A 12506-nucleotide genomic window follows, 5' to 3' on the forward strand; every position below is an offset into this window, starting at 1 on the left:
TCAGATGGTCGAACATGGCCTTCTACCTCTCCCTCCCTCCCTCTCTACCCACCCAGTCCAACAGAGCTGTTCTCCAGTAGGTAACTCAGATGGTCGAACATGGCCTTCTACCTCTCCCTCCCTCCCTCTCTACCCACCCAGTCCAACAGAGCTGTTCTCCAGTAGATAACTCAGATGGTCGAACATGGCCTTCTACCTCTCCCTCCCTCCCTCTCTACCCACCCAGTCCAACAGAGCTGTTCTCCAGTAGGTAACTCAGATGGTCGAACATGGCCTGCTACCTCTCCCTCCCTCCCTCTCTACCCACCCAGTCCAACAGAGCTGTTCTCCAGTAGGTAACTCAGATGGTCGAACATGGCCTGCTACCTCTCCCTCCCTCCCTCTCTACCCACCCAGTCCAACAGAGCTGTTCTCCAGTAGGTAACTCAGATGGTCGAACATGGCCTGCTACCTCTCCATCCCTCCCTCCCTCTCTACCCACCCAGTCCAACAGAGCTGTTCTCAGGAGGTAACTCAGATGGTCGAACATGGCCTTCTACCTCTCCCTCCCTCCCTCTCTACCCACCCAGTCCAACAGAGCTGTTCTCCAGTAGGTAACTCAGATGGTCGAACATGGCCTGCTACCTCTCCATCCATCCCTCCCTCTCTACCCACCCAGTCCAACAGAGCTGTTCTCCAGGAGGTAACTCAGATGGTCGAACATGGCCTTCTACCTCTCCATCCCTCCCTCCCTCTCTACCCACCCAGTCCAACAGAGCTGTTCTCCAGTAGATAACTCAGATGGTCGAACATGGCCTTCTACCTCTCCCTCCCTCCCTCTCTACCCACCCAGTCCAACAGAGCTGTTCTCCAGTAGATAACTCAGATGGTCGAACATGGCCTGCTACCTCTCCCTCCCTCCCTCTCTACCCACCCAGTCCAACAGAGCTGTTCTCCAGTAGATAACTCAGATGGTCGAACATGGCCTTCTACCTCTCCCTCCCTCCCTCTCTACCCACCCAGTCCAACAGAGCTGTTCTCCAGTAGGTAACTCAGATGGTCGAACATGGCCTGCTACCTCTCCATCCATCCCTCCCTCTCTACCCACCCAGTCCAACAGAGCTGTTCTCCAGTAGGTAACTCAGATGGTCGAACATGGCCTGCTACCCCTCCCTCCCTCCCTCTCTACCCACCCAGTCCAACAGAGCTGTTCTCCAGTAGGTAACTCAGATGGTCGAACATGGCCTTCTACCTCTCCCTCCCTCCCTCTCTACCCACCCAGTCCAACAGAGCTGTTCTCCAGTAGGTAACTCAGATGGTCGAACATGGCCTTCTACCTCTCCCTCCCTCCCTCTCTACCCACCCAGTCCAACAGAGCTGTTCTCCAGTAGGTAACTCAGATGGTCGAACATGGCCTTCTACCTCTCCCTCCCTCCCTCTCTACCCACCCAGTCCAACAGAGCTGTTCTCCAGTAGGTAACTCAGATGGTCGAACATGGCCTTCTACCTCTCCCTCCCTCCCTCTCTACCCACCCAGTCCAACAGAGCTGTTCTCCAGGAGGTAACTCAGATGGTCGAACATGGCCTGCTACCTCTCCCTCCCTCCCTCCCTCTCTACCCACCCAGTCCAACAGAGCTGTTCTCCAGGAGGTAACTCAGATGGTCGAACATGGCCTGCTACCTCTCCCTCCCTCCCTCTCTACCCACCCAGTCCAACAGAGCTGTTCTCCAGGAGGTAACTCAGATGGTCGAACATGGCCTGCTACCTCTCCCTCCCTCCCTCCTCTCTACCCACCCAGTCCAACAGAGCTGTTCTCCAGGAGGTAACTCAGATGGTCGAACATGGCCTGCTACCTCTCCATCCCTCCCTCCCTCTCTACCCACCCAGTCCAACAGAGCTGTTCTCCAGGAGGTAACTCAGATGGTCGAACATGGCCTGCTACCTCTCCCTCCCTCCCTCTCTACCCACCCAGTCCAACAGAGCTGTTCTCCAGTAGGTAACTCAGATGGTCGAACATGGCCTGCTACCTCTCCCTCCCTCCTCTCTACCCACCCAGTCCGACAGAGCTGTTCTCCAGTAGATAACTCAGATGGTCGAACATGGCCTGCTACCTCTCCCTCCCTCCCTCTCTACCCACCCAGTCCAACAGAGCTGTTCTCCAGTAGGTAACTCAGATGGTCGAACATGGCCTGCTACCTCTCCCTCCCTCCCTCTCTACCCACCCAGTCCAACAGAGCTGTTCTCAGGAGGTAACTCAGATGGTCGAACATGGCCTGCTACCTCTCCCTCCCTCCCTCCCTCTCTACCCACCCAGTCCAACAGAGCTGTTCTCCAGGAGGTAACTCAGATGGTCGAACATGGCCTGCTACCTCTCCCTCCCTCCCTCCCTCTCTACCCACCCAGTCCAACAGAGCTGTTCTCCAGGAGGTAACTCAGATGGTCGAACATGGCCTGCTACCTCTCCCTCCCTCCCTCCCTCTCTACCCACCCAGTCCAACAGAGCTGTTCTCAGGAGGTAACTCAGATGGTCGAACATGGCCTTCTACCTCTCCCTCCCTCCCTCCCTCTCTACCCACCCAGTCCAACAGAGCTGTTCTCCAGGAGGTAACTCAGATGGTCGAACATGGCCTGCTACCTCTCCCTCCCTCCCTCCCTCTCTACCCACCCAGTCCAACAGAGCTGTTCTCAGGAGGTAACTCAGATGGTCGAACATGGCCTGCTACCTCTCCCTCCCTCCCTCCCTCTCTACCCACCCAGTCCAACAGAGCTGTTCTCCAGTAGATAACTCAGATGGTCGAACATGGCCTGCTACCTCTCCCTCCCTCCTCTCTACCCACCCAGTCCAACAGAGCTGTTCTCCAGGAGGTAACTCAGATGGTCGAACATGGCCTGCTACCTCTCCCTCCCTCCCTCTCTACCCACCCAGTCCAACAGAGCTGTTCTCCAGGAGGTAACTCAGGTGGTCGAACATGGCCTTCTACCTCTCCATCCCTCCCTCCCTCTCTACCCACCCAGTCCAACAGAGCTGTTCTCCAGTAGGTAACTCAGATGGTCGAACATGGCCTGCTACCTCTCCCTCCCTCCCTCCCTCTCTACCCACCCAGTCCAACAGAGCTGTTCTCCAGTAGGTAACTCAGATGGTCGAACATGGCCTGCTACCTCTCCCTCCCTCCCTCTCTACCCACCCAGTCCGACAGAGCTGTTCTCCAGGAGGTAACTCAGATGGTCGAACATGGCCTGCTACCTCTCCCTCCCTCCCTCCCTCTCTACCCACCCAGTCCAACAGAGCTGTTCTCCAGTAGGTAACTCAGATGGTCGAACATGGCCTGCTACCTCTCCCTCCCTCCCTCTCTACCCACCCAGTCCAACAGAGCTGTTCTCCAGTAGGTAACTCAGATGGTCGAACATGGCCTTCTGGTTCTGTCGGCTGATACGACAGAAGTAACACAGGAACCGACAGCAACTGGCAACCATCTTGGGGAACGCTATCTCCTGTGGAGAAATGGAAAATGTTTGTTAAATTTAAATATATTACATACAATATACTGTATCACATTACATCACACAAAAATATCACATACATCAAATATATTAAAGTAGACTTTGCCTTTTAGAAAATGTTTGCAAGAATTCCATGTCAATGGGAGATTTGTCCTAGAGAATTATCAAGATCGATATTGTGTTTGTTTGAGATTGAGAGATCTCAAGTTAGGACTATGACCTAAGTGGGTATGGAGCTGAATCAATATAGTTAAAAACAGCCCCCAGCTAAAAGGACCATTGACAACAAGACAGCCCATCAGTAAGAACTGTAAATCTGATATATATTTAAACCTGCATACAAGCAATGGCTTTGGTGCTCCATATGAGCACGCATTGAACACACAGACACACACACACACACACACACACACACACACACACACACACACACACAGACACACACACACGCACAGCACTGTAAGTGATCTGAACATACCAGATGTCGGCCAACCGTGCAGGAATCCATGTTACTGTTACTGACTAATGAGATTGCCAAGCAGATATTATTAAATCATACCCCAGTCTTCCAGCACACCCCAAAAAGGACTGGCATACTCCTCTACCCCCCATGTCCCTCTACCTGACCTGTACCCCCCAACCCTCTCCTGCACTACATCTCTCCCACTCCTCTAACCCCCACGTCCCTCTACCTGACCTGTACCCCCCAACCCTCTCCTGCCCTACATCTCTCCTCTACCCCCCACGTCCCTCTACCTGACCTGTACCCCCCAACCCTCTCCTGCCCTACATCTCTCCTCTAACCCCCACGTCCCTCTACCTGACCTGTACCCCCCAACCCTCTCCTGCCCTACATCTCTCCTCTAACCCCCCACGTCCCTCTACCTGACCTGTACCCCCAACCCTCTCCTGCCCCTACATCTCTCCTCTAACCCCCACGTCCCTCTACCTGACCTGTACCCCCCAACCCTCTCCTGCCCTACATCTCTCCTCTAACCCCCACGTCCCTCTACCTGACCTGTACCCCCAACCCTCTCCTGCCCTACATCTCTCCTCTAACCCCCACGTCCCTCTACCTGACCTGTCCCCCCAACCCTCTCCTGCCCTACATCTCTCCTCTAACCCCCCCTCCCTCCCCCAACCCTCTCCTGCCCTACATCTCTCCCACTCCTCTACCCCCCACGTCCCTCCCCCAACCCTCTCCTGCCCTACATCTCTCCCACTCCTCTACCCCCACGTCCCTCCCCCAACCCTCTCCTGCCCTACATCTCTCCCACTCCTCTACCCCCCACGTCCCTCCCCCAACCCTCTCCTGCCCTACATCTCTCCCACTCCTCTAACCCCCACGTCCCCCTACTCTTACCTCGTCTTCTCCCTAGCCTCCCTAGCTTTACAACTCCTGACCCTCCAAGTCCCTCTCTGGGTACTGAGTGGTTAGTTGTTGGTAGGATCCCTGGTAGGATCCCTTGTTCTTAGGATCCCTTATGGGTAGGATCCCTTCTTGGTAGGATCCCTGGTAGGATCCCTAATGGGAAGGATCCATGGTAGGATCCCTTGTAACAGATGAACTTTCCTGGCACCTGCTTCACATTACAGATAGACCTTACAGCACAGCGCCTGTATGGCTGTTTACAGCAGAGCTACTTGGATCCTACCCAACCTAAAAATATGTATATATATTTTCCTAACAGAGGCTTATTCTAACTAAGGTACTGTGACTATGAAAGGCAACTGTAAAGCAAGGGGTCATTAAGAATTTAAAACCGATGAAGAACTATGTGCCGAAACGTCGGCTGTAACTTTATGAAATGCTCACCGCAAGGAGAGAAGAGTGTGAAATGTTGAGCTTTGTTTTTCAAACAGTCCAGTACCTGTGACTTGTCTCCTCCCAGCACGTTGACCATCACCTCCATGACAGTCTCATGCATCCCCAGAACCCTCATCAGGTTGGGGTGCTGGTAGAACACCTTGTTGTTCATGATGTCACTGTAAACACAGAGGGGTCAAAGGTTAAAGGTGTAAAGCTCATTGTATGTGGAACCAGACATACTGTAGTTAATTAGCTCAGCTAACAGCTGTTTGATGAATTGCATTTAACCTTTATTTAACCAGGAAAATACCCTTGAGGTTAGAAACCTTTTTAGCTAGGGGGACCTGGAATTAAAGAGGATTAAACAACAACCTTGTGTGTGAATGGATAATATATAATAATATCAAAGACAGTACAGTATGAAGAAACAGCTTCTCCAATAGAAATCCCCAATCACACTTGTAGACGATGTCATGGCGACGTTGGCTAGCTAACCTCATGAGTAGAAACACGTCATTGGGTCTAACGGTCGTCTGCCGCCGAACTGCGCATGTGCAGGCCGTCAAATTGACTAAAATTAAAACGAGGTTGGAGTAATAACATGTTCAAATACTTAAGACATTGGCTGTAATCTAGGTTGTGTCTTTAGATTGAGAAAATTAACAACTAAGGAAGAATGTTTCACTTATCTCATTGACTTGTCAAACCCCAAACCCCGGCCTGGTCTGTTTGGTCTGTTTCGCAAGCGTTCCCGGAAATCTCGCAATGTTGCACCTCTGAGTTTAGAAACACTGTGGTAATATCACACCCACACAAGCAAGCGCACACACACGCAGGAGGAGTAATCTCTCACCCCAGTCCGATGATCATCAGGTTTTCATCTTCTTTCCCCAATGCGTACAGAGAAAACCCACACACCCACACACACACACTTTCCCTCTCCCACTCACCCCAGTCCGTCGATCATGAGTTTCTCCTCTTCTTTCCCCATGCGTACAGACAGCAGTGATCTGATCTGGCCCAGGGAAGCCAGGAGGTTGACACAGTCCTGTACTGACGCAGCAGAGATGGTGTAACCTGGTAATAGCAATGGACAAAAGTTAGACTGGACAGTCCTGTACTGACGCAGCAGAGATGCTGTAACCTGTGTGGCATACCACAGGTTCGCCACCAGGGGGAGACACGTCGAGTCTACATCACGCGGCGAGGGCTCCCTATGCTGGACGTGCCAGGTCTCGATGGGCTCTCCGTCTTTCACCCGCAGACGGATGGGCTCGTTGAGCGGTTCAATAAAACGCTCAAACAAATGCTGCGGAAGGTCATTGAGCAGGACGGGAAGAACTGGGACCAGCTACTACCCCACCTAATGTTCTCGTCACCTCACCGGGTTTTCCCCTTTCGAATTCCTCTATGGGAGGAGGTCACGCGGCCTACTGGACCTCGCCGACCCCCTTACGCAGCGTGGTGGAACACGTGGAGACAATGAGGGAGCGGATGACAGCCATATGACCAGTGGTAAGGGAACATATGGAGAAGGTCCAGCGCTCCCAAGCCAAGGTCTACAATCGGGGAACCCAGACCCGAGAATTCCAGGTGGGAAACAAGGTACTGGTCCTAATCCCCACGGCAGAAAGTACGTTCCTGGCAACACGGCATGGGCCGTACGAGGTGATAGAGAAGCTTGGACCCGTCAATTACCACGTACGGCAGCCGGGGAAACAGAAACCCCAACAGATTTACCACATGAACCTATTGAAGAGGTGGCACGAGAGGACAGCCTTGGCCGTGTTATGGTCGGGACCCAGGACGCCAACGGTACCAGTGGTGGTCCCGAGCAATGAGGACTTTGACCTGGCTCAGAAGCAAACGCTCCGGGAGCTCGTCGATCGGAACACGGCTGTGTTTTCCGAGAAGCCGGGCCGCACGACCCACATGGAACACCACATCCGCACCAGGCCCAGGGAAACGGTACGAAAGAGGCCATACCGGATCCCCGAGGCCCGAAGGAAGGCCTTGAAGCAGGAAGTGGAGGCTATGCTGAGGATGGGGATTGTCAGAGAGTCCCACGGTGCATGGTGCAGCCTCATTGTGTTGGTGCCCAAACCGGACGGTAGCATGTGCTTCTGTAAAGACTTCCTGGGTGTGAACGACATCAACTTGTTCGACGCCTACCCCATGCCGAGGATGGACGAGCTCAACGACCGATTGGGAAAGGCCTGGTACATCAGCACCCTCGACCTGACCAAAGGATATTGGCAGGTACCGTTGGCAGCCTCCTCCCAGGAGAAGACAGCGTTTTTTGACACCGGATGGCTTATATCAGTCCCGGGTCCTCCACGGAGCCCGCCCACATTACAGCGCCTGATGGACCGAGTCCTCCGACCCCACCAACAGTACGCAGCGGCCTATTTGGATGATATCATCATCATCCACAGCCAAGGTTGGGAAGAGCACCTGACGCGCCTCCATGCGGTACTGGACACGCTCAGGCAAGCCGGGCTGACAGCGAACCCCAAGAAATGCAAGCTAGGGTTTGAGGAGGTGGAGTACCTGGGGTATTTGATCGGACGGGGGAACGTCAAGCCCCAGGAGAGGAAGGTCCATGCGGTACGTGACTGGCCCGTTCCACGCACCAAGACAAAGTGAAATATACGGGCGAGACCGAAGCGCCGTTCAGGCGCCTGAAGGAAGTGCTCCCATCCGATTCTCGTAACGGACGATTTCCAGGTACCGATGTTGGTCCAGACGGACGCCTGTGACACGGGACTAGGGGCTGTCCTGTCCCAGGTACACGACGGGGAGGAGCACCCACAAGTGTTACCTATTGGGCACCCACTTCAGCATGGTCACAGACCATGCTCCTCTGGTCTGGATGGCCAGGGGAAGGGACACAAACGATTGGGTCACCAGGTGGTTCTTGTCCCTTCAACGCTTCTCTTTTTCTGTTGTGCACAGGTCAGGGGCGAAGCATGGGAACGCGGATGCCCTATCGAGAAGAGAGACATACGTCGCCCTGACGACAGCCCCCCTTCCCCCTCCCCGACAGGGGGTTGTGTGACGTACCGCAGGTTAGCCACCAGGGGGAGACTCGTTGAGTCTACATCACGCGGCGAGGGCTCCCTCTGCTGGATGTGCCAGGTCTCGACGGGCTCTCCGGCCAGGACTAATTGGGGCTGATTGAGGTTGGTGAGTAATCAAGGGGCTGATTACTCACCAGCCGGACGTGTCCCATAAAACTGCCAGAAGGGCAGCCCACGAGAGGTTGGGACTGGGGAAGAGAGGTTCCTCCCGTATAGTCGTGCTCAGGACCAGACAACGGAGGGAGCTGGGTTTTGTTACCCCGGAGCCCAGAAGACGGTATCCAAGGAGGTCTCCTGGAGGAGACCTATTCCATTCTCTTTCTTTATTATTTAAATAAACACCCTTGAAACCGAGCTATCACACTTGTGTCCGTGTCTGATCAGTGTAAACGTCTGATCTGCCACACCTGGCAATAGTAATGGACAAAAGTTAGACTGTAACAGTCCTGTAGTGACGCAGCAGGGATGCTGTAACCTGGTAATCGTAATGGACCAAAGTTAGACTGTAACAGTCCTGTAGTGACGCAGCAGGGATGCTGTAACCTGGCAATCGTAATGGACCAAAGTTAGATTTGCAATCTGTATGACTATGTCCATCTTTAACTGCAATTGGTGGATGAAAGATGAACAACACAATACTAAAATCACAACCCAGAGAGCTAAGGCTCCAAACATCAGAATAGGTCTGGGAGTCACTGAATTGATGTGACGTAAGGATCTAGTACATACTCTTCCTCATGGCCCTCAGCAGGGCTCCGATGCCGTCGTACTGACGTCTCAGCAGGCTGAACATCACACGAACCAGCTCTGGGTCCTGGATGCTGCACTCCTGAGCCCAGCTAGCCATGGTTTGGCTGATCAACTCCTTCAGATTGGCTAGAGAGGAGAGAGAGATTCCAGTGTGTTAGTGTATTAGCGGGGCCGTAGCTACATATGAGGACACACTCTGTACTTGTTTCAAAACATTTTTTTTTTTTTTTTTGGGGGAGTTTTGGTCGGGGTCTCAACTTACTGTTGAGAGTTAGAATAGTAGAATACACTGCAGCAGTTATCCTCCTGTTATTTGTCACTTACTGACAGTCACTCAATTAGCCTATGTCAGCAAAACATTTTTTTTGATTGGTAAGTTAGCTGGCTAGACTAACTAGACTACCTAGTAATCATGGCCGAATTACCGACCAGGCACGCAGGGCACGTACCCAGGGGCCCTGACCTACAGGGGGCCCCCATTGATTTTGTTAGTCACTCTCACTCAGATATCCTATTAACATGGCATAAGTCCTGGCAACATGTGTAGAACTGCAGGAAATTAGCTTTAAAACTGCAAAAATGTCTCTCCACCCCCGTGGCAAAATGTGTAGAATTGCAGGAAATTAGCTGTAAAACTGCACATGTTTCTCTCCAACCCCATGGCAAAATGAGTAGAATTGTGTGAAATTAGTTACGGCCCTGTATATTAGTGATATCTTGTTATTGTGTTACTGGTTCCATAAATTATCTATTTACAGATACTATATACCAGGGTTGGGGTCAATTCCATTTCAATTCAGGAAGTACACTGAAATTCCAATTCCAGTTCACTTCAATGGTTTTCAATTAGGATATTTTGGAATTGGAATTGGGTTAACTTCCTGAATGGACTGGAATTGAAATGGAATTGACCCCAACCCTGCTGTATACTACTTCAGGTTCGCTGGAGAGCAATAGCTGAAGTTCAAGTTCGGGTTCAAGTTCATTATTTCAAATGTAGTCAAGGTGCATCATCTCCGCATCCTGTGAGAAACAACCCTTCCCTCTCTTTACGGCTCCTATTTAATTTATACAATATGCCGTCTTTCTCTAGGAAATTGCTGGACTTCTGGAGTCAGTGCTTGATTAGGCTGGGGGAAACAGGTTGCTCTATAAGATATGACCGCATACAGATGAACCCTGTTGAGCGAGCTGCATTTCTAACACCCATGAAAGATCAATACACTCTGTTTCTCAGTTAATATGTTTAGCCACAAACAAAATGCAACTCGACAGAAATATTTTTTGGGGGTGGATGTGGTCTGTGAGATCCGAGGTGTGTACTGTAGGTTCAACGGCAATCAATTTTTCTCTCCAGTTTTTTCTAAAGGTCATTTAATGTATAAACACAATAGAAATGTAGTCATGAGCCAAAGGAAAAGGCAGGAAGTATAAAATGTGTCATTTCCAGAGTTGGTAGAATGAAGATTATGTTCTACTGATCAGCTGAGTCAGAGGTTCTGTTATTACATCTTCAGACTTCAGACCAAACCAACACACACACACACACACACACACACACACACACACACACACACACACTACATCTGCTCCACCTCTGCTCCAGTCCTGGTTCAGAAGTGAGGCTGTCCAAAAACACTCTGCTACCTGACTTCTAATGAGGGTTTGTGTTCAGCTAAATAACAGAGAGAGGAAGTTTCCTCCGTTTTAAACCTCTGGAGTGGTGCTGTGAAATGTGTTAGTGAGCTGCAGAGAACAGACTGGCTTTTGTTGTAGAACTCTGTAGTACTGTGGAGGAAAAATACATGTTACAAATGTCTTACAGAATAAGAATATCTGCTTCCATCAGTGAGGTTAATATGATGTTTAACATTTAGAACCCACAGGGATCTTATCATGACTATACGTAGGTAGCTCTTCAATATTGCAGTGTGAACCTTTAGCACCAACCATTACAATTCAACTCAGTCCTGCCAGACGATCAGGTAAGTGAAAAGCACGTATTCATGTCTGTCTGTCAAATACTGCTGGACATATATCACATAAATGAATGTTAATATATCATCTTCAGACTGAGAGAGAGATAGAATGAGTTGGTCCTTCTTTTCCTACCCCCTAATGAACACTTCTGAAGGGCAATGACAAGCGGGAAGCATTAGACAGTATCTGACTGGGATCAGCCTGAACTGACTGAACTGAAAACTGCATTAACGCCAACCCTGGCAGTATCTGACTGGGATCAGCCTGAACTGAAAACTGCATTAACACCAACCCTGGCAGTATCTGACTGGGGTCAGCCTGAACTGACTGAACTGAAAACTGCATTAACACCAACCCTGGCAGAATCTGACTGGGATCAGCCTGAAATGACTGAACTGAAAACTGCATTAACGCCAACCCTGGCAGTATCTGACTGGGATCAGCCTGAACTGACTGAACTGAAAACTGCATTAACGCCAACCCTGGCAGTATCTGACTGGGATCAGCCTGAAATGACTGAACTGAAAACTGCATTAACGCAAACCCTGGCAGTATCTGACTGGGATCAGCCTGAACTGACTGAACTGAAAACTGAATAAACACCAACCCTGGCAGTATCTGACTGGGATCAGCCTGAACTGACTGAACTGAAAACTGCATTAATGCCAACCCTGGCAGTATCTGACTGGGATCAGCCTGAACTGACTGAACTGAAAACTGCATTAACGCCAACCCTGGCAGTATCTGACTGGGATCAGCCTGAAATGACTGAACTGAAAACTGCATTAACACCAACCCTGTCAGTATCTGACTGGGATCAGCCTGAACTGACTGAACTGAAAACTGCATTAACGCCAACCCTGGCAGTATCTGACTGGGATCAGCCTGAACTGACTGAACTGAAAACTGCATTAACACCAACCCTGGCAGTATCTGACTGTGATCAGCCTGAACTGACTGAACTGAAAACTGCATTAACGCCAACCCTGGCAGTATCTTACTGGGATCAGCCTGAACTGACTGAACTGAAAACTGCATTAACACCAACCCTGGCAGTATCTGACTAGGATCAGCCTGAACTGACAACTACATTAACACCAACCCTGGCAGTATCTGACTGTGATCAGCCTGAACTGACTGAACTGAAAACTGCATTACCACCAACCCTGGCAGTATCTGACTGGGATCAGCCTGAACTGACTGAACTGAAAACTGCATTAACGCCAACCCTGGCAGTATCTGACTGGGATCAGCCTGAACTGACTGAACTGAAAACTGCATTAACGCCAACCCTGGCAGTATCTGACTGGGATCAGCCTGAACTGACTGAACTGAAAACTGCATTAACGCCAACCCTGGCAGTCTCTGACTGGGATCAGCCTGAACTGACTGAACTGAAAACTGC

The 12506-nt window shown here is 50.9% G+C and overlaps 1 protein-coding gene across 3 annotated transcripts in view; it reads right to left on the reverse strand.

The window, feature by feature from the left end:
• Nucleotides 1-12506, reverse strand: part of LOC121552358 (ryanodine receptor 3-like) — a 279469-nt gene that overhangs the window by 105648 nt on the left and 161315 nt on the right. For all 3 annotated transcript variants that reach the window (XM_045211236.1, XM_045211237.1, XM_045211238.1), the window contains 4 exons: nucleotides 9101-9247; nucleotides 6242-6368; nucleotides 5353-5467; nucleotides 3340-3472 (listed from right to left, as the gene is read on the reverse strand). In XM_045211236.1, the coding sequence (XP_045067171.1) occupies nucleotides 3340-3472; nucleotides 5353-5467; nucleotides 6242-6368; nucleotides 9101-9247 (522 nt within the window). The remainder of the gene's footprint in view (nucleotides 1-3339; nucleotides 3473-5352; nucleotides 5468-6241; nucleotides 6369-9100; nucleotides 9248-12506) is intronic.

The sequence above is a fragment of the Coregonus clupeaformis genome, chromosome 36 (genome assembly GCF_020615455.1).
Source record: "Coregonus clupeaformis isolate EN_2021a chromosome 36, ASM2061545v1, whole genome shotgun sequence".
Classification (NCBI taxonomy): domain Eukaryota; kingdom Metazoa; phylum Chordata; class Actinopteri; order Salmoniformes; family Salmonidae; genus Coregonus; species Coregonus clupeaformis.